Source organism: Ursus arctos, unplaced genomic scaffold (genome assembly GCF_023065955.2).
Source record: "Ursus arctos isolate Adak ecotype North America unplaced genomic scaffold, UrsArc2.0 scaffold_29, whole genome shotgun sequence".
Classification (NCBI taxonomy): Eukaryota; Metazoa; Chordata; class Mammalia; order Carnivora; family Ursidae; genus Ursus; species Ursus arctos.
In genome coordinates, this window is record NW_026622974.1 from 31,715,351 (window position 1) to 31,741,410 (window position 26,060).

Below are 26,060 nucleotides of genomic sequence, written 5' to 3' on the forward strand. Positions count from 1 at the left end.
CGACGTGCCCAGCCAACACCTTGTAAAGAAGGTACGGCAAAATCCTACTCACAGCTCGCGCCCTCAAGAAACTCTGGGACCTCAAGCCCATCCCGGAATCCTTTGCGCCGCGCACGAGGAAGCCCTGGAGCGCTTTGGCTGCTTCGGCCGCCGTAGGCTCTGCGTTGCTATGGAAACACAGTTACCATCACGATGTCGTTGCAACAGGCCCCTCAGTCGCGGGTGTTCGTGGAACTGGTTCCCTGGGCTGACCGGGGCCGGGAGAACAATGTGGTCTCGGGCGGTGAGTCGCAGCCCGGCCTCCGCCGCCCCCTCTCCTCAGCACAGACCCAAACTCCGACCCGCGAGGTGCACGTAAGCGGCACCGCGGAGGTGTCCGCGATCCCTGACAGGGCGCAGGTGGCGGTGTTAGTGAGCAGCACCAAGGAGGCGGCGGCTGAGGCCAAGAAGAGCGTTTGCCGCCGCCTGGACTACATCACGCAGAGCCTCCAGCAGCAGGGCCTGCAGGTGAGAGCTTTGTAGTGGAGGCCTCAGGCCGGACCGCAAAAACCGGAGGCAGAGGTTAGGGCCCCGAGGGCCCCTGGAGCCAAGCGGAGGTGGGGAGGGTCTTGAGTGTCTGGGGCACATTTGTCTCGTTGGTATTACAGAGCGCCAGAACCTGGCCGAGTGAAACTTCGGCCCACAAAGTAGTTATTGGCCTCAGTGGCTTATGAAGTACAAGAATGCAAATCGAGTAGTTTATTATTTGGCGATATTCGCCGCAGTAATTTTGTTTTTAACCTTGATATGATGAACTGTTAGACTTGACACCTTAGATGTAAATCATTCTTTGTTTTGATTCTGCACCATGCAATTAGCAAGTGAAAAGCCAGGCCTGCTCTCTCCCAACCACGTTAAGCTTCGCGTGGAGTGGTTCTTCAGTATTTTTCGCAAACAGTAACGTGGGGAGGAAAATCGCATCCATATAACGCAATTTTGCATTAATGCAAAACAAAACTTTGTTAATAAAAGCAAAAAAAAATTCTGCAATTATTTTAGTTTTAACTTTCAAAACAATTAAGGCAGTATATTGTAGATGACACATAAATGAAATACCCCTACTTACCAGAGAACACTAAATAAATCTTACCTCAACTCTACTTCTAAGAAGAAAAAAATGAACCAGCTTTATTTAATCTGAACAACAGCTCTGTTAGGAAGATTTTAATACCCCATTTAGATTTAGAGAAGTTAAATAATACTCTAAACTTCAGCCAAGACAGCATTTGAACTCTTGTCTTCCTGAAACTAAAATCTACATTTGTTCCAACCAGAGTTGGCTCCAGATAATTAGAATACAGGAAAATTAGAAGTGACAGAATGGGTCAGCTATCTCAGTTCCCTCATTTTACACCGTAGGACTCAGAAGGCCAGAGTTGTGTTTTATCCAGGGTAACACCAAGTTCATAAAAGTGCTTCCTTGTCTATTGTTAGACATGACACAGGCCCAAAAAACAAATCTTTATTTTAAGGAAAAAATATATTTGTACTGCATTTACAAACGTAGAATTATTTAAAAAGTCATTTGGAAAAGATGTCTCAATGATTTTACAGTTTAAAAGAATTCGAATACTAATTATAAACAATGTGAATTAAATGGTTTAATATGGAAAAATTCCTCAAAAACTGTTGCTGCTGCTGCAGTCCTGTTTGCATAATATAACTGATTCTTAAGTTATTTACATAAAATGTATACCAAGCCCACATCGCTTTAATTTCTAACATGGAAAGCAATAAATTACTACATCTAACTTAGTAATTGCATTAGGGTTCAGTGTTCAAGGCAAGACATAGAAGGTCAGTAATCTCCCAATTATCTCTGCTAATATAAGAAAGCAGTCATGTAGATAATTTGTTTTGTAGATAATGCAAAAAATCATTTATATTACTTTTCAGGATGAATTATAATGAGTTTTCACAAAGTCTTTATTCATTTTAGACTTTGGAGTTTGGGGTTTATAAACATCACTCCCCTACTTAAAATCTCCTCATATTCCAGATTCCTTTGCTTAATAGATGGAGTCTAATTTTCTATCATCTTCTGTCATCTCTCTCCCCTCCTTGACTAGGTGACTCCCATTTTTTTCTTTAATAACCAGCCAAGCTCACCTCCTTGGCATTCCTTTTCTAACACTAGTCTTTGCCATACCACACTCCATTCCCCACTTGTAATAAAACTTACCATTCTATATTTTAATTGTTGCTTTACTGGTGTCTCCTTCATATTCTAAACCTCTCCAGAGCTCGGACCATTTTGTATCACTTGCTTTGCATTCATGGATTATGCTTTATATACATCATATGATATACACCCAAAAAATGGTTTTTGAATGACTAAAAGAAAAAAATGAAGCACTAAATAAACTATTCAACTATATTATAGATCGACCATATTATAGATTATTTTATGATCATGTATAGTTTCACATGTGAAGGCATACCCTCATTTTTAGTGTTTTCATGGAAAAATAAGTTCTAAGCAATATTTACTTATTCAACCATCAAACATTTTTTAAGCATTTCTATCACTGTTCATTTTAAAATAGCACTTAATATGATATGTAATTATTTTGCTTTCTGGTTTGTATGTTCCCTCCATAGGTTGTAAGCTCCAATATTTGCCTACTCATAATTGTATTCTTTTTTTCGATAAATGTGTAACAGATGCATGTTGCTGGGCACCAAAAATAGAGAATGAGTAAAACGTAGGCACTGTGCTGAAGGAGTCTTATGATAGGAAAAGACTAATATATATTAAGTATTGTGAAGAAAACGTACATGAGATGATACAGTAGAGTAAGAAAGGAAATAATGTTCATTTTACTTGAGGAATTCCAGAAAGATGTCATAATGGAAGTGACTCTTGTGTCAGATATTGAACAGTGACTGAAAGGAAGGCGTTCCAGTTCCACACTAGAATGCAGCAATGAGTGTGTTCAGAGCACTACATGCAGTTCATTATGGCTAGGACACAGGGCTATCTGGGGGAAAGGGAGGAGAATCGAGATAAGACCGAAGAAGAAAGCTGTGGACAGAATATGGAGGAAGGACTTGTTTGCTATATTGAGGAGTTGGGATATTATTGGTGATTAAAAAAAACAAAAAAACAAAAAACTGCTTAAGTAGTGCCAGACCTTACAAATGTTATCTCATTTGATACTCATTCCCACCACATGAGACTGGCATTTCAGTTGCTGTTTATAGATGAGAACACTCAGGATCAGAGTGATTATTGGCAGGTAGCTTCTACGTCCAAGGTCACACAGCTAGGAAGTAGCAGAGTTTAGACTCCAGTCAAAAATTTTGACCTCAAAGCTCTTGCTCTTAACCACTGTGGTATCTTGCTGCTTTCCTGTCTTGGCAGTGGGTGATTGAGTTTTAAGTAGGGGATGTAGCAGATGCTATTGATACCCCACACTTGTATCCCTTGGCACTTCACATTTGTGTACATACAGGCCCAACTTCCATCTGCTGACACTTGTGAATTACTTGCCAGTTTTTCCCCCATGCAGTTTTTCCTGGCTCCACCTACAAGTGGGCCAGCCAGGAGTGCCAGAGAATTAACAACCTCTCTCAAGCTCTCGAGCCTTCACCTCACAACTGAGGGCAGTGAGCGGAAAGAGACCTTACCCCTTGGGCAGGATAACTGAGGCATGTGTTCTGCCCAGGTTCCCAGAGTTTCTCTGTAGGAATAAGTTCCAGTTGCCCACAGTGGTGACTGCTTGACAATGCATACTTTAATGGCTTGCTTTTCCTTCCCTTTCACTTCCCATTCCCCTGTAGTGTTTCTTGAGGTCATCTTAAAAATTAACTGCTTGTACTCACATCCTTGTCTCAGGGTCCGTTTCTGGAATTCTTTATCTGTTCTAGATATTAACCCCTTATGGGATATATCATTTGCAGATTATCTTCTCCCATTCGTAGATTGCCTTTTTGTTTTGTTGATGGTTTCCTTCCCTGTGCTTTTGATTTTGGTGTAGAACCAATAGTTTAATTTGCTTTTGTTTCCCTTGCCAAAGGAGACATATCTAGAAAAATGTTTCTATGGCTAATGTCAAAGAAATTATTGCCTTTGTTTTCTTCTGGCAGTTTTATGGTTTCAGGTCTTATATTTAGGTCTTTAGTCCATTTTGAGTTTATTTTTATGTATGGTGTGAAAAAGTGGTCCGGTTTCATTCTTTTGCATATAGCTGTCCAGTTCCCCAGCACTGTTTGTTGAAGACACTGCCTTTTTCCCACTGTATATTCTTGCATCCTTTGTTGCAGATTAATTGTCATAGGCCATACAAGTGTGGGATTATTTCTGAGCTCTCTCTTCCATCCCATTGACTGTGTGTCTATTTTTGTGCCAGTATTTACTGTTTTGATTACTGCTGCTTTGTAGTATATCTTGATATCTGGGATTGTGATACCTGTAGCTTTAAACATTAAAATTAAGATTATCACTAATTCTGTCTTTCATGTACTGTAAAAATGTTCCCAATTTCATATTTGCCATGTAACTTTTTTACAGTATTGAACATTCAAAATGTTTAAGTTTTATTTAGTCAAATTCATTAATCTTTTCTGTATGTTTCTTGCCTTTGGTGTAACACTTATTGGGTCCTTCCAAAGCTTAAGGTTATAAAACCATTAACTAATATTTCCTGGAACCTTTAGGGACCCTTTATACTACATTAAATATTTGATGTGTTGGAATTTATTTTGGTGTAAGGACAAAGGTTTTATTGTCTCCTAAATGGGTAAGTTGCTGTGCTGAAATCATGTACTGAAGTCTTATCCGTTAACTGCTTGTGCAAGAACCTAACTCAAATTGTCTTTAAAAAGTATTAAAAAAATATTTTTAATAAAAAAATTGAAAGTATTGCTTTACATAACCTTAAATGGGTAATATGCGCTTCAGGTCAAGGCTCTATTTTGATGCAGTTCTTCTGGCTTTCCTGCAGCTTCCTGCATGACACCAAAATGGCTGCAACATTCCCAAGCCTTACACCACATTCTGTACCATAACAAGAAAGACAATAGTTACTTCTTTCAACCACATAAAAACAAATATTCCTATAGCTCACTGTAAATGGACAACCTAAATTTGTCTTTGTGGCCAGAGAAATGGCATATACTAATTAGCTTAGATTTGGATTTCTGCCCATTTTTAACCTAATCTTGAAGCAAGTTAGGTGTGATAATCCTCAATGGTTTAGACCAGGATTTACCCTTGAACCACATAGTTGCTACTTAGAGAAAGTAGGGGCAGAATGTATGACATGAGGATTCCATATTGTTTCTTGTGCCTACTGGTTTGAAGTGTTACAATCCAGACATTCTTGGATCAGTTTCAGAATATTAGTTCTTTTCATCCTGGTTATGTTCCTACATTAGTACCCCATTATTTAAATCATTATATCTTTGTAAAACATTTGTAGGGCAACTTCTCCCTTCATTACTTTTCTACTAAAAAAGATTTCCTGTCTGCAAGGGCCATGTTAAATGACACCATGGGGATACAATCAGAAAATCCAGACAGTATAAAATTCTGCAGTCCAAATAAAATGACTGTTCATATTTTGCATTGTTTATATATTAATTTCAGGAGAATTGCTGATTTTACAATATTGTGTCCTGGTCAAGCTTTTTCTTCTGTGAAGTTTTATGGTTTTATTCATGTTTATCCTTTTTAAGTTTACTCCTGCCATAGCATGGTTTTTTAAACCTATTGAGAATGTCACCTTGCTGCCTTCACACACTTAAGTAGTTATACTGACCATTTTGTGTCTTAAAATCTGCCCTTTATATTTGGTTATAAAATAGCTTCCCAGGAGCTTAATTAGGAAAACATAATGGATTAGGCCGGTATATTTTAGTATTTTTTAGCTTGTACCCAATATGGCAGGATTTCCCAATCTCAGCACTATTTTTAACATCCTGAACTACATAATTCTTTGTTATGGGGAGCTGTCCTGTGTATTGTAGAATATTTAGCTATATTCCTGGCCCCTATCCATCAGGTAACCAACTTGTCCTGATTTACCTGGGACTGTCCCAGTTTTGCAACTGATAGTCCCATGTCTCAGGAACTTCCTCAGTTCCTGGTAAACAGGAGCATTTATTCACACTGTCTACTTAGTACATCACAGTAGTGTAGTCCCCTAGCCCATTTTAACAATCGAGTATGTCTCCAGACATTAACATATTTCCCTGGGGATCAAAATTGCCTTCTGCTTAGGAACCATTACCCTATAGATAAGCAGAAAATCTCATATTTTGTGTGGGAGCCCACCAGCCAAACATTACCAGGAATATATCTACGGTGAAACAAATTTAGGTTTATTTAGCATGATCAGCAGACACTCCTGTAACTTTCAAAATGCTTTATGTACAAATAATTCCTCATATGTATACCACTCTAAGTTCATACTTTTGTATAAGCTAATGTAAAAATTACTACAAATGGAGTGACAATTATGATGAAATTTTCAGCAGATATTTGCAGACTTTGAATTTATTTTATGTAACTTTTAGGAAAGTCTTAAACATCAGGCAAACCAGTTCTTGCAGCTTACTCTGTCATTCTGATTTAAAAAGTTCAGGTTTCTACCTGATGTTTTAGAGTCACTGCATTTAGTAGCCAAACCTTTAGTAATCATACTCTTGTACTTTCTGCTTCAGGCAGAAAATGTAACGCTGACAAAGGATTTTAGAAGAGTGGAAAATGCTTATCACATGGAAGCAGAGGTATGTACTTAAAACAAATAATCGGAAACAGCATGACTTTGTGGGGACAATTTGCATTTATTTTTATTCTTGAAATGTACAGGAGAAATGCTTCTCATGGTATTGATAAAAGATTATTTTTCTCAAAATCATCTTTGGTGTTAATATCTGTGAGGTTTTTTGCTTACTGATATTTTTTTAGTAATCTCTACACCCACATGGGGCTTGAACTCATGATCTCAAGATCAAGAGTATCATGTTCTTCCCACTGAGCCAGCCAGGTGCCCCGTGTGAGCTTCTAAAATAAATTTTAATGAGATTTATTTGAGAGAAATTGTTTTGAAAGAGAATAAAAATAGCAAGGAGGAAGTGGCAGTTAATTGCCACCTAATAAAATTTTAGTGAAGTTATTATTTTGTGAGCAGGAAACACTATAGGAGAGAAATTTCTTCTCACATAAAAAGGAGATTAATAAAGTCCTAACGTAAGGATTGAAACAATTTTCAACATTCTTTTCTTTTATGATGCAATTTTACTGTGTTGTGGTAAGTTAAATTTTATTTAAAAATAAAAACCACTTGTGGGCACCCGTGTGGCTCAGTTGGTTAAGCATCTGACTCTTGATTTTGGCTCAGGTCTTGAACTCAAGAGTCATGAGATGAGCCCCGTGGTGGGTGGTGGGCTCCGTGTTCACTAGGGAGTCCGAGATCCTCTCTCTCCTTCTGCCCCTCTCCCCACATGTGCATGTACACTCTCTCTCTCCATAAAAAATAAATAAGTCTTTAAAAATAAAAACCACTTGGAGCACCTGGCTGGCTTAGTCAGTAGAGCTTTCAACTCTTGATCTTGGGGTTGTGAGTTCAGGCCCCACGTTGGGTGTAGAGATTACTTAAACATAAAATCTTTAAGGGGTGCCTAGGTGGCTCAGTCGGTTAAGGGTCTGATTTCAGCTCAGGTCATGATCTCAGGGTCCTGGGATGGAGCCCCAAGCCCCATGTTGGGCTCCCTGCTTACCAGGGAGTCTGCTTGTCCCTCCCCACCTCTCCCCCAGCTTGTGCTCTGTCTCTCTCTCTCAAATAAATAAATAAAATTTTTAAAAATAAAAAAAATCTTTAAATAATTTTAAAAATAAAAAAGGAAAAAGCACTCAACCTTTGCCCAAATTAAAAAGAACAAAATATTTTTTGTACACTCAATGATAACATTTAGTTCCTACAACTGCCTATACTTTTTACTTATCTTTAAAGATTTTATGATCAGGATTTTATAAAATCAGAGTATGTTATAATTGTGGTTAGGTTATAGGACTGCTGTTTGTTTCAGCTTCCAAACATCTTGGGATACGTGCTGGGTCCATACTGCCTTCTTGTCACAGGAAGCAAACAAGAATGGAGTTAGAGTGGACTCTTATTTATCTAGTCAGATAATCTTTATTTTTAGAGGTGGGAAATATCTCAAGGAATCATCTGTCCTACCTTCAGGCAGATAATAGATTATTTTTCTAATTTTAAAGATGTGACTTTAATCTCAGATAACTTGTCCTCAAACTTCTCAAAGACTATTACAAGAATTAGAATGGAAATTAGAATCCTGGCTTCTTACCTCTTTGAGATAGTAATTTCTACAAACGTTGCTCCAGTACTTAATTTAATAGTTTTGTGATTTCTCCACTTAAAATTATCAATTAATTGAACTATCTCAAGGAATTTTAAAATTGCTTATGATGATTTTAGGGATCCACATGGCAAAATTTATAGTAGTTAGGACTGAAAAGTATCTTTCAAAACAGGATGAATGGGGCCTTGGGATGGGCAAAATGGGTGAAGGGGAATGGGAGATACAAGCTTCCAGTTATGGAATGAGTAAGTCACAGAAATGAAAGATACAACGTAGGGAATACAGTCAATAATATTGTAGTAGTGTTGTACGGTGACAGATGGTAGCCACACTTCACAGCACAAAGTATAGACTTGTTGGGGCACTTGGCTGGCTTGGTTGGTGGAGCATGTGACTCTCCATCTTGGGGTTGTTAATTTCGAGCCCATGTTGGGTGTAGAGATTACTTAAAATCTTTAAAAAAAAAAAAAAAAGGTATAGATTTGTTGAATCACTGTATTGTACACCTGAAACTAATGTAACATTGTGTGCCAACCGTACTTCAATTTTTTAAAAAGGGAGTTATAAAAAAAAAGGGGGAGTTATGAAACTTTGCAGATGTGAAAAGTTTTAATATAATTTTTAATGATTTTTATGATATACACTGTGATATCACTCTCTCATATCAATTGTTTTCTTAAAGTAGGTTTTTCAGTTTGGGACTCTTTGGTTGATATTCACAATAGAGACTGGATATCCAAAAACAACAACAACAACAACAACAACAACAGGATGAACAGACTAGTAAGATTCCATATTATGGAGATCAAAAGCCAGGATTTATTCTGGAACTCCTCCAGTAGTTATTATCCGTCAGGACTTCAGGCTATAGTGAACGTACATTGGCTCAGATTATCTTAAGTTAATGGGGTTTATTGTGAGGGTAACACCAGGAAGCAAGGAGGAAAAAGAATGGTCCCAGCAAATACACAGAGGGGCTTCGTGGAAAACTGGCGTATTTTTCAGACTGAGTTGTTTTAGGGATTCACTGTGCAGTTACAGAAAATGCATTAGAGCTTCTTGTTTTGCTATAAGAACATGACTAAATGAGGATTTGGCTAAACACTCCTCTTCTTTCTGCTATACTTCTTAATGTCTTGTACTCAGTTTCTTCAGAGAACCTGATGATATTTCGTGTAGGGTTCCCTGGTAGCCAGAATTCTTATGTCCTGCAATCCAATACATGATTGCTCTTCGGTCAGCATCAGCAGTCAGTGGAGACCAGGGGTCCCAAGGTACAAAATAATGTCTAACATGTACCAATATTCTCATGGACAGTTAAATATATAAAGATCAGATGGCAGAACATTACGTAATAACTAAAATTTTCATCCTGAAAGGCACTTTAGAGATTCTTTATCTAAACTCCCACCTACCCTGCTGCTTCTTTATTTTAAAGGTAATAGTGAAAGTTAGAAATTATTTAAGTGCATGAATATAAAAAGCTTATTCCATTTTCAGACAGCTAATCAATACAAAATTTTGTAACATTCAGCCAGAATTGACTTACTAGTAGTATTCATCCATTAGGTACTTCTCTAAGAACAAAAGGCTAATACGTTTTCCTTCAGGTAGATACTTGAAGTTCAGTATCACACTGATGCTACTTTTTTCTTCTCCAGGGGTAAGAATCCCCAGTTTCTTTAGTCATTTCTTATAGTAAGACAAACTATTGAGCTAACCAATTTCCATCTAAAGCACCTAAGCTATAGTGTCCTAATTGTGATTTAGCCAGTCCATAGTAGAGAAAGATGGTTATCTCCTTTATCCTGGAATGTTCAAGACTGAACTTCTAACACTCACATCACCTTGTTACCTTCTTTTGAGCTCACAGTCATAATTAGTAATTAAAATTAATTGAACTGTCTTTCTCACACGCTGCTTTAAATCGTACTTCTCCTGTTTTATACTTTGTTATTGCTAATTCAAAATGAAGTATGAGTTTAAATTTACCTCTGTAAAATTTTATCCACTAGATTTGACCTGTATTTCCAGCCTGTTAGGATCTTTTTGGATCTTGATTTTATCAAGCAGGGTTTATAGTCCATCCTGCCAGCTTTCTTTCACCTGCTGATCTGATCATCTGGGTACCCATCTGTGTAATTAATAAAAATATTAAGTAGCATTAATCACTATGACACTAAACAACAATGTTGCCATGAAGAGTATATGTCAGTATATCCTAAGTCTTGTCTAAATAAGTAAAATATAAATCCTTTATAGCTATAGTATTTCTCTGGTAACTTGCAGCTAGGAAGTCAAATTTAGTACATCATGACTTATTCTTAATATCCTCAAGTCTACATGCTCAATAGATTGGCCTTTGGAAAGAAATAATTTGGCAGTGGTTCAGAAGATAGAGTTTAGAAGAAAAACATAGAGTTGGTGAACTTCAGTCTCAGGAATAAAAGCGAAGTTAAAAGTCAGATGAGTTTTCTACTTAATATCTCATCAAGAAACTTAGTACTTAGAAAACCTTATAAAATTTTAATCTTAAATTTCTGTGTCCTTATTTTGTTATTCCCAGATGCCTTCTTGGAGGACCATTAAAATGAGAAAGACTTGTATTCTTTTCTTCAGAGACAGGACCAAGAAAGCGGTAGGGGGGGGATTTAAAGAGGGAAAACAAGAACAGGTTATGGCAATACGAAAAAGAAAAAATACACAAAGTACTTGAGGCCTGTGGCAACGGAACAAAGTGAATCAAAAGGCCCTATCTTCTTTCCTTCTCATAGAAACCTTTTGTTCTTTCTAATTTCTTACAAACTAATTTTTAAAATAATCTGTTCTAGAATCTTGCTTAGGATTGAAAGGTGTCTAGCCTACTTACATGTAGTTTGTTCAGTGTTATCCACTTGCCTTTTTTGGAAATTAGAACTGTAAGTATTTTTAAAGAGGCTTTTGGCCTATTTCTTTATGGTAATTGAGATTAGCAATAATTCAGAAGTCTCATTTGCAGAGATTTTTAATAAACTGAGATTTAATTTATCCAGTAGGAGACAAATTCATTAAAAGCACTTAAAATCTCACCTCTTTGGGGGGTATCTGGCTGGCTCAGTCAGCAGAGCAAGAGTCAAGAGACTTTTGATCTTGGGGTCATGAAGTCGAGCTCCATGTTAGGGGTAGAGTTTACTTAAAAAAAAAAAAAAAGAAAAAACATACCTATTTTGGAGTTGTTTCTTTTTTAGTACTAAAATTTCTAAACTAATGATTCTTCTTGACCAAAGAGATAGGAAGCATTTATGTATCAGTCTGTTTTGTAATTTAATATAGCTAGTACAAGGTTGTGTGTAAAATATATATATATGTATGTATACATTTGTAATCACATCATTTTACCGTGATGAAACATATAATGAGGATTCTGAATATGATATATGAATTTATCTTAAATTTTTTTTATTTTCAATATATGAGAGAGATTGAAAGTTTTTTATCCTGAATACCTTTTTTTAAATATTGTGATGCAACATCTCTATTCTTCAGTAAAGTGATTCTGCCTCATTAACTTGGATTTCTACCTAGCTATGTATTGATTGTATACCACATTGCTGAATTTAAAAGCCGTTCAGGGCATTGGAAGCTTAAAACAGTTCTTAAACTGTTAGAAAAAGCAGAATACAGGTTTTTTCTGCCAAATTTACTTCTTGTTAATCATTTAACCCACCCATTCCTAAACTATAGTTCGTCCATGGTTTGGGACAAAGACAAAGAGCTGAAAGTCTGTTTACCAATGTAGACGTACTTCTAAAAGCTCATCTGCTAACTTTTTAAGTCATGGTGGTGATAAGAGGGATGAAGGGCAGAGAAAATCTTGTTTGAGCAGCTCTGGAGCTGATCTCAACAGACAGCTTTATAGAGCAAGTAAGTACCACATGTTAAACCTGATTCTGTGGGACTAGATTTGCCTCAGATAATTAGGGGTGGAAGGGAATTTGAAGAAAGAACTAGTATCTTTTCTGCAAATTGCTTAGGAATTTTCATTGTCCTTCCTGCCATATACTTTTTTTTTTAATAGCAAAGAATACCAAGGATGCATACAAAAGATTCAGCATGTCTCATAGCAAAGCGAGTATATTTATGAACATTTTTGTTTTAAGCTACCAGAGTAGAAATTGGTATACTTTTTTAAAATAAAATTTATTTCGGGGCTCCTATGTGGCACAGTCAGTTAAGCATTCGACTCATGGTTTCCGCTCAGGTCCTTATCTCAGGTTTTTGAGATCAAGCCCTGCGTCAGGCTCCGAGCTCATCAAGGAGTCTGCTAAAGTTTCTGTCTCCCTCTCCTGCCCCTCCCCACGCTTATTCACCCTCTCTCTCTCTCTCTAAAATAAATAAATAAATAAATCTTTAAAAAATAAAATTTAATTCAAGGGCATTTATATAGCAAAAAATTGCTTTTGTTGACATTTGGAACCTGATATGCTCAATCAATCTGCATGCAGAGAAACCCTTTTAACTCTCAGTCTGCATGCAGAGAAACCCTTTTAACTCTCAAATTTAATTACCTTCCAACTTCCACAGAGGCACTGTAAACCTTGCCATATTTCATCGCATGTAATGAAATGTATGTACAGTGCCTCTGTGACACTGTTACAGATTAAATATAGCAACAAAAGACAGGATCATTTCCATAGACTATGCAAATGCAGAAAAGTATGATATTATCTTTTCTTTTTTTTTTAAGAGAGATTGAGGACACAGGCAGTGGGGAAGGGCAGAGGGAGAGAGAGAATCTTAATCTCACGACCCTAATATCATGACCTGAGCTGAAATTGAGTTGCATGCTTAACCAACTGAGCCACCCAGGCATCCCTGTATTTTTCATTCATTTTTAAAGATTATTCAAGAGCGAGAAAGAGAGAGCACAAGTGGGGGAAGGGGCAGAAGGAGAGAATCTTCAAGCAGACTCCCTGCTGAGCACAGAGCCTGACAAGGGGCTCAATCTCACAACCCTGAGATCATGACCTGAGCCAAAAAGTCAGATGCTCAACCGACTGAGCCACCCAGGTGCCCCCTGTATATATTATTAAAGGCAGCTACAGGCATTTTGGAGCTTTGATTTTCAACCAGGAAGGAAATGCAATTTTTCAACTATCCAGAGATTAAAAACTAGCAACCTGGGTAAGGCTGGAGAAGTTGATTTTTGACTAACGGATTGATATTTTGACAATACCATACAGTATTTTAAATAAAAGGGGGGAGACAAAAAAACACCATAAGACTTCTCTTCAAAAGACAGAAAAGACTTCTGCTCTGGCTAAGGCAGAATAACATGGACCGGATTTACCTTCCCACCTGAAACCAAAAAATGGACAAAGCATATGAAACAGTGGTTTTCAAAAGAGTGGACATAAGGAAGTGAAACACAGTGATCCCCTGAGAAAAAAGAAACGAAAAGTCCTACCATGTTGGGGTGCTTGGGTGGCTCAGTCGGTTAAGCATCTGCCTTTACCTCAGGTCATGATCTGGGATTGAGCCCTGTGCAGCATGCAGCATTGGGCTCCCTGCTCAATGGGGTGCCTGTTTCTCCTTCCTCCTCTGCCCCGCCCCCAAGTCATTCTCTCTCTCAAATAAATAAAATCTTTACCAAAAAAAAAAAAAAAAGTCCTACCGTGTCCTAGATCACTGTCTTAAGAGTGTGCAGGCAGCTTCACACGGAAGGGAAACCATGCAGAGCCTGGCAAACTACTTGTATTGAGGAAATGGAATTGAGAGCCCAAACAAGACAGCTAGAGTTTGTAGGAGAGTAGAGGGCTACACAAAGAGATGTCTTCAGAGAACTACAGAGGGGACACCCCCCTTCACCCTCTCAAGTACTCAGCAGAATACTCATCAGCACATGCATGTGCAGAAGTGACCTGAGGCTAGAAAAAGAATCACCCCCAAAATTAGAGGGGACAGTGTTTGGGGTTCATACAGGGCTGGGGTACAGCACCAGCGAGACTAGAAAATCTTGATTCATAGGGCATGTGGTAGAGTATACAGAAGCATCCTACTTCATTAGGGGGTAATAATTAGCGCCAGATAGAACATTACTCTAATCCCACCTAACAAATCTTAAAAGTAAACCTAAATAGATCAGTTTCCAGGTTAGTTAGCTGAGTTCTAGAAAAATAAAGAATATTTATAGAAATACAAGGATATCCAATACCTCCCGTAAAGTTAATTTACAAAGATTACTTGGCATGCAAAATAGCATGGAAATAAAGCTCACAATAAGGGAAAAAATCAAACCCACCAGAACCAATATAGATGTTAGAATTAACAGACAAAAAGATCATTAGTCATTATAACTGTATTTCATGTTCAAAAATTAAGTAGAGACACTACTTTAAAAAAGTTTAATAAAATGTAATAAAATGATTTAGTTGTAAGGATCAAGTAGGCTTATCTGTCACATATTATAAAATGACCTCATTGTTACCTGGCTTTACTTTTTTTACTCACATTTAGAGACTATTTTGAAAGAATGCATCAGCCATGAAAATAATTTCATGTGTCATTTCATTTACAGGTCTGCATTACATTTACTGAATTTGGAAAAATGCAAAATATTTGTAACTTTCTTATTGAAAAGTTAGATAGCTCTGTTGTCATCAGCCAACCCCAGTTCTATCATACTCCAGGTTCTGTTGAGAATCTTCGGTAAGTTAAGTACATCTTTAACTAAATTACCAATTAATTAAAACTATTCAGTGTTAGAGTTTGTTGAATGTCATATTAATAATCTCTGCATTTAATTCCTAAGACGAAAAGCCTGTCTTGTTGCTGTTGAGAACGCATGGCGCAAAGCTCAAGAAGTCTGTAACCTTGTTGGCCAAACTCTAGGAAAACCTTTATTAATCAAAGAAGAAGAAACAAAAGAATGGGAAGGCCAGATAGATGATCTCCAGTCATCAAGACTCTCCAGTTCACTAACTGTACAACAGAAAATCAAAAGTGCAACAATACATGCTGCTTCAAAAGTATTTATAACTTTTGAAGTTAAGGGGAAAGAGAAGAAAAGAAAAAACCTCTGAAATTCCAACTAAAATATATTGTGTTTGTATCATTTTATTTTTATACTTTTTATGTTTGCTTTTGTCCTGAAAATATATATTGTATATTATATTATTTCTCCCCGAAATCTGTCAGTCTTTGAATACAGTCCTACAGATACCTAAATTTATGTTCTATTTTTAAAAATTTACTATGGGAAATACTCTGAAAATAAATGTGTTACACGTGCACAATTATATACTGACAGTGTAAGTGATGTGTAAGAAATTTTTATATTTCTACTACAGGAATAAATATTGGCAGTCTTATTAGCATGATTCTTAGCATTAATAGAAAGAATGACGAGGAATACATAACTTTTGATAAAGGGTAGTGAGGTATACTAGGAAAATATTTTGATGCCACAAATAAAATATATGGACCAGATCCTCTTCACCAAGCTCCTTTGATTATACCAGCACTCTCCAATACAAATAAATGCAAGCCATATATGTCATTTAAAATTACCTAGGAGACAAATTAAAAAAAAAGTAAAATAGAAAATAAAAAAGCAGTTGAAACTAAGTTTAATAATATTTTATTTAATCTAATGTGTCCCACATAATATCATTTCAGCATGTAATCAATATTTTAAAAATAATTAATGGATATTTATATTTTTTATACTAAGTTTTCAAAATCTGTACATTTTGTATCATAACAAATCCTAATTCAGATGCTAAATTTTCATCAGAAATACTTAATCTGTATTTATTTCCTACAATGTAGTTGAAAAACTAGACTCATATATGCAAGTTGTTCCAAACATGCTTAAAAGAGCTAATAACTCTGCATCAAGTAGCAATTTCAGGTAGCAGTTTTCAAATTAAAAGTTTTAAAAATTTAAAATTCAGTTCCTTGATTGTACTGGCCACATTTTAAGTACTTGAAAGTAGTTAATGGCTACTATGCTGAACAGTCCAGGGGTTTACACTGAGATAATACTGATCCTTAAGGCTATTTGAGATGTAGCAGCAAGTACATGGCATTGCTGGTGCCCCGTACATTATCTGCGGGTGATCATAAACCAAAGCTGTTACATAGGATAGGCTTCCCGTTCCCCACCACAGAGCGATGGGTCCTAGGGTTTTTCCTCTGACCTAGCTCCATGCTCCTAAACCAGTATTTCTTTCCTACAGCACACTCCAATATGTAGTTTACATCCCCACCCACTTTTTAAAGTGGCACTGGAACAGTTTTATCCATCTCCTCTGTAGTGTGTCCTTGGCAGGAGGGAATATGAAAGCTAAGAAGTAAAGTTTTAGGATCCGACACCCTGTGTTCAAATCCGGACTTTACTACTAAAATGTAAGCTCCTTTAGAATGAAGATCGTATCTTGTTCACAGCTGCATGCTAAGACCCCGCTTAGTGTCAGGGACAACAAAGAGTAGGTTCTCAAATATCTGCTGAGCAAATTTACCAGATGTGTAAACTTAGCAAGCAAGGCACCTTGATCTCTTTAAGCTTCTCTTTCCTCACCAGTAAAATGAGGCTAAATACCTCCCTTGCAGTGTTACTATAAGGATTAAAGTTGATAAATACAAGACCCCAAGAATAATGCCTACCACACCATAGCTGGCAGTCAATAAATAGCAGCCATGATAGCAACTACGTTCTTTGATTACTGTCAACCCAGCTAAACTAAAAGTTGGCTCTTCCAAGTCTTCCATTAAGATGGATTTTTAAATAGTTATATTAAAAATATTATCACAAAACCAGTTTAGGATATTTTTTTATTTCCAAAAAAAAGAGCTAAATATATTGTAGCTTTTATTTATCCAGTTGGATAGAAAAGTATATCGGGGCTGAACATCAAGAAAAAAATTACTTAATAAAAATTTAATTATGTGGGTAGATTTTTCTTAGCTGTAACTTCATTATATTTTGGTTTCATATTTGGTAAAGAAAGTTTTCAGCTTAGCATGAAATACCTAAAAACAAATTTTAAGTTACCAAACACTTCTTAGAATTTACAGGAATTTTTAAAGATGGTGTTTTAAAAAAAAAAAAAAGTCTGTAAATTGGGCAGTCCTGCAATTCTGTAGAGTTGCTAAGAGAAAAGAAATCAAAGATTGGACTGGTTTCTGTATGACATCTCATGTGCTCAGACTAAGGGTATCACATTTAGTTGTCATTGGTGGCAGTTTAATTTCTGACACATGGCATATACTGGAGTCTCAAAATGAGTCAGGGGACCTGTGCCAAAAGCCTGCTAGAATAAGCCACTAACCCTGACGAGATTTCTTTCTTCTGAACCCCCTTTTAAAAAAATCTTTCGAGAAAGCAGCAAATTATAATTGCTGTTTTCTGAAAGAAAAAAAAAAATTCCCATTTGAATATCTGAAACAGACCAACTACACTCCAAGCACCATTGTAAAAGGAAATACTATTAAATAAATTTTCTTAATATTACTGATAAAATTTAGGATTCTATTCAGTTACATGGTAAAGATTACATTTTTTTATAGTAGCAGTATACCTTATTTTTAAGTATCAGTGTTCTTAATGGACAGTTAATTTTAGTTCAACGTAAATAAACAAGACCTGGAAAAATAGTTTGTAACTTAAGACGCTGTACTTCATATCCCATAATTATTGTTATGTCCTCCTCAGGAATGTAGGTCGAGGATATCCTAATTCCGTCTGACTTGTTGATGAGAACTTGATAGCGAGGAATTTTCTCACTGACCTAAAAATATAAAAACATGAACTATGAGGTCAAATATGGGAGTTAATATATTATTATCTACATTACAAAATTATATGGGAGGCAAATGCTTTACTACTCGTTCCCCAAAAAACCCACTATATAGTTTAACTAAAATAACATTTATTATTTTCTATGCATATTTTATTTACAGCCAGACAGCTTCTACTCATCATCTAATGTGGCCTAAATTATTTTAACATGTTCAGTTTTGTTTAAAAGCCTAGAATTCACAGTGACTAATCCAAGTCAAACACTGTTCTCAGGATAAGGTTATAGATATTTTTCAAGAGGAATGACTTGTGCTGTTTTATTAAAAGAATAATATTCTTTTATAACCTGTTTCTCAGGAGGCTATTTCTGTTTCTGCAACTCTTCTGGAGCTCTGGCTTCAATATCCCAACCAACAATTACTCCCAGTTATCCACCTTTCTTGTGGACGATCACCAATCCCACCTCCAAACAGTTTCCACCCTTAGTTTCCACACTCAAGGATGAAAAGCCCAGGTGGCAGGAGAAAGGGCTAAGCTAAATGATCCTATAACAAGTTAGTGATCCCTAAATTTAAAAAAAAAAAAAATCCTCCAAATACCATGTTACTTCCATCTGATGGCGGTGGGGTATGTGTGTGTCTATTTTTTTAAATATAAAGATTCTATCACTTAGCTTCTGCTTCCCTTCTGCAAACAATTTTGGGCAAAGAGTTAAAAACAGATTAATAGTTCCAGTAGTTCATATATACATCAGCTTTACACTGATCACATTAAGTACATAATAATAATGTTTCCTCTGTCTCTATACGAGACTATGAACTTCTTAAGAGCAAACTTCTTAAGTTTGTGGCTATGCAACAAATATTTTGTTGTCTAAACTAGTCTCTTAAATTATTTCGGAACCTATATTGATTTTAAGCTTCAGATCAGCTCTAAGTAGGTATGTCTGCCCTTGACCACTGAGCACAATTGAGTCATTATCACTTGTGCCACACGTTCCTCACCAATAGAACATAACACACTGCTCAGGGAAAGTTGCTTTTGAAATTCCGACTGCAACCGCTATAAAACTGCATCTAACAAATTCAGTTAACTTAGAACTTTTAATAAACAGATGCTTACATTGAATTTGTTTCCATTAGCATCGATTTTATTTTCAAAGCTATTTAAGAAAATCATGTTTGTACCTGATAGCAATAATGCATTTGTAACTCATACAAAAGGTTTTTATGCTTTTACCTTTTATTGAATCAGTAATATTTATTGTAATTCCATTTAAAAAGAATTAGCACAATTCAAATATATCAACTCTAGCCCAAGTAAGCAAATAATATCAAAAGAAAATTTTTCTTAGTTTATGCTAAATGAATCATGGAAAGTCTAAGATATTATATTCTATATTGGAGTGGGGGTAAGGTATAATTAACTCAATGTTGAATGTCAAATAAAATACAAAATTATTTTTAACATATCAAATGTTTCACTAGCTCAGAACCTGTAAGGTAAGCACAGATTTCTTTTTCATTGTCATTGTACCTCCTTCTAAAATGATGAAGATGCAGTGATTAGAAGCTGATGTGTCTCTGCAAAGAAACCAATATAAATATGCAGCAGAAACCTTTAAAAAATGTGTTTGCAAACCACAGAAGTCAGCATATATCCGAGGAATGACTATATTGGTTTCATTCTGTAGGAATGAGATTTCACAGTATTCCAAGATGTTACTACTCTTAAACATTACATTCATTTAAAGTATTCAGTTGTTTAGTACTCCATTTGAATAACAGAGAATTCGCTAATATTAAATTCAACACATTAGAAATGTTCTATGTAGGGATGCCTGGGTGGCTCAGTCAGTTAAGCATCAGCCTTCAGCTCAGGTCATGATCCCAGGGTCCTGGGATCGAGCCCCATTTAGGGCTTCCTGCTCAATGGGGAGCCTGCTTCTCCCTCTCCCCCTGCCTGCTGCTCCCCTTGCTTGTGCACTCTCCCTCTGTCAAAAAAATAAATAAAATCTTTTAAAAAATGTTTTATGTAAATGTTAGACACATATTAACTAATGATTTTTCATATTATTTGGGAATAACTCTGGAAACATAACACTGCAACAACCACACCACTGAATAACTCTCAGAATATCCGCAGGTCCGAGATTTGTACAGATTCCAACCACTTACCCCACCCCAGTAGCCCTGAAGGCAGGAATAAGAGAAACTCCAGCAGTATCCACACAGCCCACTCAACTACCTTTTCTATGTGTGAACTAGACTGTTCAGAAAAGGAACGTGGGAGTTGAGAGAATAATGAACTCGAAAGACAGCAGTGGCATGACAGGAGTAATATCACTTCCAGAGGCAAAAATGGAGGCTGTACTTCTACGACTTATCAGAACCATTATCCAAGTTTTTTAACACTTGTAGATAAATGCAATGTACCTATAGCTAAGTGAGTATGAAGACTAGAAAGAAACATGTAAATCTAAAGAATTTTTAAAATCATGGTCAGGAATATGGAATGCAGTGTAGCCGTAATGCTACACTTGCAACATCGTTTATGAAAAAGGGGCAAAGGCTAAAATCAAAATGCTTGAAATTAATAAAAAAATAAGAGAAATCAGCAAAATTTTGTTTAAAAAAATAAATTCTGAATACTCTTCTCCCCTTCCTACTCTGTCTCGCATTACAAACTATTTTCCATGTCATAGAAAGTCAGGATAAACAGCCCAAAAGCTTGCACATAAGTGCCCTTAATTGAGTCAGCCATGTCACAAATAAGGCCAGATGTCTTTTAGTCTTTGCCACTGAGAACTCGGATGAATTAGCACAGATGAAGAGGCTTTCATGACTGATTTGGAAAAAAGTGGATTATGTGTTTTAAACTGTTTATCAAGTCTTAATAGTGATGAAAAATAAGGTATGTTACCGACAGTATATTTCTTTTTTCATACTCTTTCCAAAAGATATCCCCCTTTCCAGTCACGCCTAAAATAATGTGGGACTAGTGTTGGAATAAATATCAAGTTACCTAATTATTTCTTACAGTTTTTCTCATTCTTATGTATAGAAAAATCAATCAAATCAGCACAAAAATGTCAAAAATAAATTATTCTTACTTTCAAGGTTTGACATGGACTTTGGATAATCCTCTTACGTTTGTAGTACGCATTAAATATTCTGTTTACTAGATGCCTGTGGTCAATGATATCCCTTTGCAAATCATTATTTTTAGACCACTTTTCATTCTCAAGTGGTCTTGATGCTTTTAAATTCACGGATTTCCACTATTATCTGAAAATTATATTAGCATTTATGTGTATGTATAGAGCTAGATATGTAGATATACAAATCATCAAAGAAAGGGATTACTCCTTTGCCCAACACTAGTTTAAAGAAAATGAATCTGCCTCCTCTTTTTTATTTTTTTTAAAGATTTATTTATTTATTTTAGCGAGAAACAGCACAAGCAGGAGGGCCAGAAGGAGAGGAAGAGAATCCCAAGCAGACTCCACCCTGAGCATGAGCCCGACTCGGGGCTCGATCCACCACCCTGAGATCACGACCTGAGCCTAAACCAAGAGTTGGTCACTTAACCAGCTGTACAGCCAGGCGCCGCTGCCACCTCTTTTTTAAATAGGAACTAATTATTCTTACTTTTAGCTCCCTGGTCTTTAAAATATTTATGTAGGAATAACATGGATTTAATAAGTATTAAGTAGACTATCAGAAACCTGGTAAATCTTCTAGATGATGAGAAAAGGCCTTTCTTAACTTCCTTTATTTTGTATAAAATCAAAATATATTTTAGAAAGGGTATGTGCAAGCCAGGAATCAGATTAGGACTGAAAGGCAAAATCTGAAAGCAGATTTACTCACATAAATGTATACTACCTTGTCTTTAATAACCAATGTTTTATATGCATCATCTTTCATCTTATACGCATTATCTTTCATTCTCTGGTATGACCATCTAAAACCATTCCAAAAATCAGAAAGCATTAAAAACAAATAAAATGTTTAAAATAACAAGTGGCATTATGCATATTAATATATAGCAAATGATGCTGCTTGTTACATAATGTCTAGCTATCATCAGGGAGAGAGACTGGTCTTTTATACAACCACACTGAGTTGACCTGTACAAAAGTAAGAAAAAATAGATCTCTCCCATGAAACAAGAGTATTAAATAAAGTACATAAACACACACACATTCCATATCATGACTTGTAGATTTTTTTTCTTCTTTTTTTTTTAAGATTTTATTTATTTATTTGACAAGAGAGAGCGAGAAAGGGAACATAAGCAGGGGGAGTGGGAGAGGAGGAAGCAGGCTCCCAGCGGAGGAGCCAACGTGGGGCTCTATCCAGGACCCTGGGATCATGACCTGAGCCAAAGGCAGATGCTTAACGACTGAGCTACCCAGGCGCCCCATGACCAGTAAATTTTCTTTCGTGAAATAAGGTGTCAGAACTTCAGATTATTTTATAACAAGAATATAATCTTTAATCAGAAAAGTATAATCTAGTTATATGGCATCTTTCTGCATTTCTACAATAATTTTATTTTTCCTTACAGCCAATTTCCTTTTTCTACAAAGGATCTTTTTCTCATTTTATACATGTTTAAAAAGAATATAAATCATGGGGTGCCTGGGTGGCTCAGCTGGTTAAGCATCTGCCTTAGGCTCAGGTCATGATCTGGGATTGAGCCCCACGTCCTTCCTGCTCAGCGGGAAGCCTGCTTCTCCCTCTCCCTTTGCTCCTCACCCCACTCTTGCTCTGTCTCTCTAATAAATAAAATCATTAAAAAATAAATAAAAGGAATATAAATCAGATAAAATTTATTGTTTAGAAAAAAACTTCAAGGAGGGGCGCCTGGGTGGCACAGCGGTTAAGCGTCTGCCTTCGGCTCAGGGCGTGATCCCGGCGTTATGGGATCGAGCCCCACATCAGGCTCCTCCGCTATGAGCCTGCTTCTTCCTCTCCCACTCCCCCTGCTTGTGTTCCCTCTCTCACTGGCTGTCTCTATCTCTGTCGAATGAATAAATAAATAAAATCTTAAAAAAAAAAAAAAAAGAAAAGAAAAAACTTCAAGGAGCACATAAATACACCTTATGGGGCAATCAGTAACCTCCAGAATACTTTGGAGTTTTTCCCCTTGTAAAGGGTCAAAATTGGTCATCTGATAGTAAAAAGAATTCTAAAGTCCTACATACCAATATTTAGCATTGATATGTGATTTTATAATATTTTGCTACAGTTCTCTGATGTCCCAAGAATTCACAAAACTGCAAACAAACTAATGGAGGCTCAGGGTAAAATCCAGATTTGGGGAAGCCAAAAACCTTACCACATCCTCTACCTCAGCCCTCACTGACATGACCTATGTGGTACCTATCTGAAATAGCATGAATAACCCGGGTATTTCTTTTTCCCCAAAGGATAAGTACAATATCCATGAATAAATTGCTGGAAGTAAGATTTTATGTATGCTGTATTTCAGCATAGTAGTTAATATTTAACTACCATCAGGTATATGGAAGGCTGGATATTCTTTTTTTCTGAATATGGTTTCTTTTCCAACTATATAGGGAAATCACAGATGAAATAAAGTGAACGGTATGCCTGGGTGGCTCAGTCGGTTAAGTGTCTTCTTCGGCTCAGGTCATGATCCTGGGGTCCTGGGGTGGAGTCCGACATCAGGCTCCTTGCTCAGGGGGGAGTCTGCTTCTGCCTCTCCCTCTACCTGCGGCTCTCCCTGCTTGTAATCTCTCTCTCTGACAAATGGATGAATGGAATGAATGAATGAATGAATGAACAGATGAATGGAAAATGAATGAATGAATGAATGAATGAATGAATGAATTGAACAAGGAATAAACTAAGATCACTTTTCCATTATCCTTATAGTTATGTTTCATTTTCCGTGAGATAAAGCTAAAAAATATTTTTCAGAAATCATACTTTGTCACTAAGGTTATTAAGTCACCTTACTTTTCTTCAAAATTGTCTGATCCCCATTTGCCCCTCAGTGCTCAAGCTAGTTTTTATTTTTTTAAGCTAGTTTTTAATAGATTCAAAGAGGATTTCCTGTTTGTTCTTAAAGCTAACTACAACTTTTAAGTAGTCAAATAACTCAAATATTGTTGAGAAGTAGTCTACTAATCAGGATAAACAGATGTAGCATTATAACTTACTATGCCACCCTCTCCTGCCCCGCATGAAAAAGGAGGGAAGATTTGATTACAGAGCTTCCACTACAAAAAGAGAATGCATACTGACCTTGGATTAGTTTCATTTTGTTTTCAAATATCTACAGAAGGATGATTATATCAATGTGTTAGGAGGTTTCTACTCCCGGAATTTACTTTTCAACATAAATGATAAAATGTGCACATGTTGTTTATATCCGTCATTTGCCAAAAGCCACTGAGCTGATTAATCATTATTTTCTGCCCTGCAATCCCCAAAATATTATCTTAAATAATATGTCAAGGTCTCTCTGAAGGACAGAATTTTTTTAAGGATGAAAGAAAATAAAAGAATTACAATACAGCACAACTTTTTTTTTCCCTTGAAGACTCAGCAGAATTGTTGCCACAGCCCTGAAACAAAACACTGAACTGGTTGCCTGCAAAAGACAGAGCTGCAAAACCAACAGTACACTATTTGCCACAATCTCCACAGTAATAAGTCTTCCAAGATGCTTCTCTATGTAGTATTATCAGGCAAAAAGGACAAAACAATGTTTATTCACCTTCAATGTGAAAATTCCTTTGGCAATATCTGCACGTGAAGCATTAGATATTTTTCCAATTATTACTACCAAACTAGGTAGGTTACTAATTTTTAGTTTTTGCATTTTTATTTTTTGGATTGAAAGCATATAAGCATTACCAGGTCATTAGATTTCTTCCCAGCTACTACTCAATTTAAAATAAATGATAAATAGCATAACATATTTCCCCTGATTCAAGCACCCAATTTCCCAGAAAACTTGGGTTCGCTTAACAGATGTCTTACATTTGTGAGCCCTGATGAAAGCTCACTTCATATAGGCAGTAAAAATAGTTAAACAGAAGTCTTAGACTGCAAGAGAAGCTTCCTTCACTAGGATTAGAAGATACTTTCTTAAGGGGGCGGGAGACTGACATTCCTGAAACCCATTTAATCCATAGTTCCTATATTAAAACAATGAAAGGTTAGAGGGGAGCCTGGGTGGCTCAGTTAAATGTCAGACTTCTGATTTCGGCTCCATGACCTCAGGGTCGTGAGATTCAGCCGGCCTCCGGCTCCACGCTAGCCACGGAGCCTGCTTAGGATTCTCTCTCTCCCTCTCCCTCACCCCCTCCCCCTGTTCACGCACTCTCTCTCTCTAAAATAAATAAATCTTTAAAAAACAGTAAAACAATGAAAAGGTTAGAAATTGGCACAGAACAAAAAATTGAGATAGCCTAATAACACTGGGCTTTTCTGCTGAGTTGAGCTCTTCTCATTCTGGTAACCGAGATGGCACCTGTCAGTCAGTGTAATGTAGGACCTACATTATCGCTGCAGTGTGTACACCCACCAAAAGAACTGCTGGTTTTAGACATGTAGAAAATCAATGTGCAATAATTTTTTATACCATCATCAGCTGACTCTTCACCAGCAGTAGCCTACGGGTTTCTCTCCTGCCTTTCGACTTCTTTCCCAGCATCATGTTTGTTTCTTGATTTGCATGCAATCCTGGAGTTGAAGGGCAACAGAGGACTACTCTGGGGCCACCTTCGCCTTAATCCCAAACCTCTTCTACAGCATCTTTGACGCGTCGTCTTTGGCATCACAGCATCGGTAGAAAACTATAAAGAGTAATAACATGAAAGGCCAGTCTTGGAACCAGAGAGAAAATATGAAATAAGAGGGAAAAGAATATA

At 36.6% G+C, this 26,060-nt stretch overlaps 2 protein-coding genes and 1 long non-coding RNA gene across 3 annotated transcripts in view; 1 reads left to right on the plus strand and 2 right to left on the minus strand.

Annotated features, from left to right (window-relative positions):
* LOC130541992 (uncharacterized) overlaps positions 1-308 on the minus strand; it is a 322,187-nt gene extending 321,879 nt beyond the window's left edge. The window contains exon 1 of the long non-coding RNA XR_008956174.1: positions 53-308. This is a non-coding gene — a long non-coding RNA (uncharacterized LOC130541992). The remainder of the gene's footprint in view (positions 1-52) is intronic.
* On the plus strand, positions 1-21,331 carry IRAK1BP1 (interleukin 1 receptor associated kinase 1 binding protein 1). The gene is made up of 4 exons (XM_026507037.4): positions 1-507; positions 6,706-6,771; positions 14,924-15,054; positions 15,158-21,331. The coding sequence occupies exons 1-4, from the start codon at positions 193-195 to the stop codon at positions 15,426-15,428; spliced, it is 783 nt and encodes a 260-aa protein (XP_026362822.1). The 5' UTR covers positions 1-192; the 3' UTR covers positions 15,429-21,331.
* LOC113261335 (uncharacterized) overlaps positions 15,970-26,060 on the minus strand; it is a 13,990-nt gene continuing 3,899 nt past the window's right edge. The window contains exons 4-5 of the mRNA XM_057303948.1: positions 25,772-25,985; positions 15,970-18,137 (exon numbers count right to left, since the gene is read on the minus strand). Of these exons, the coding sequence (XP_057159931.1) occupies positions 25,803-25,985 (183 nt within the window). The 3' untranslated portion in view covers positions 15,970-18,137; positions 25,772-25,802. The remainder of the gene's footprint in view (positions 18,138-25,771; positions 25,986-26,060) is intronic.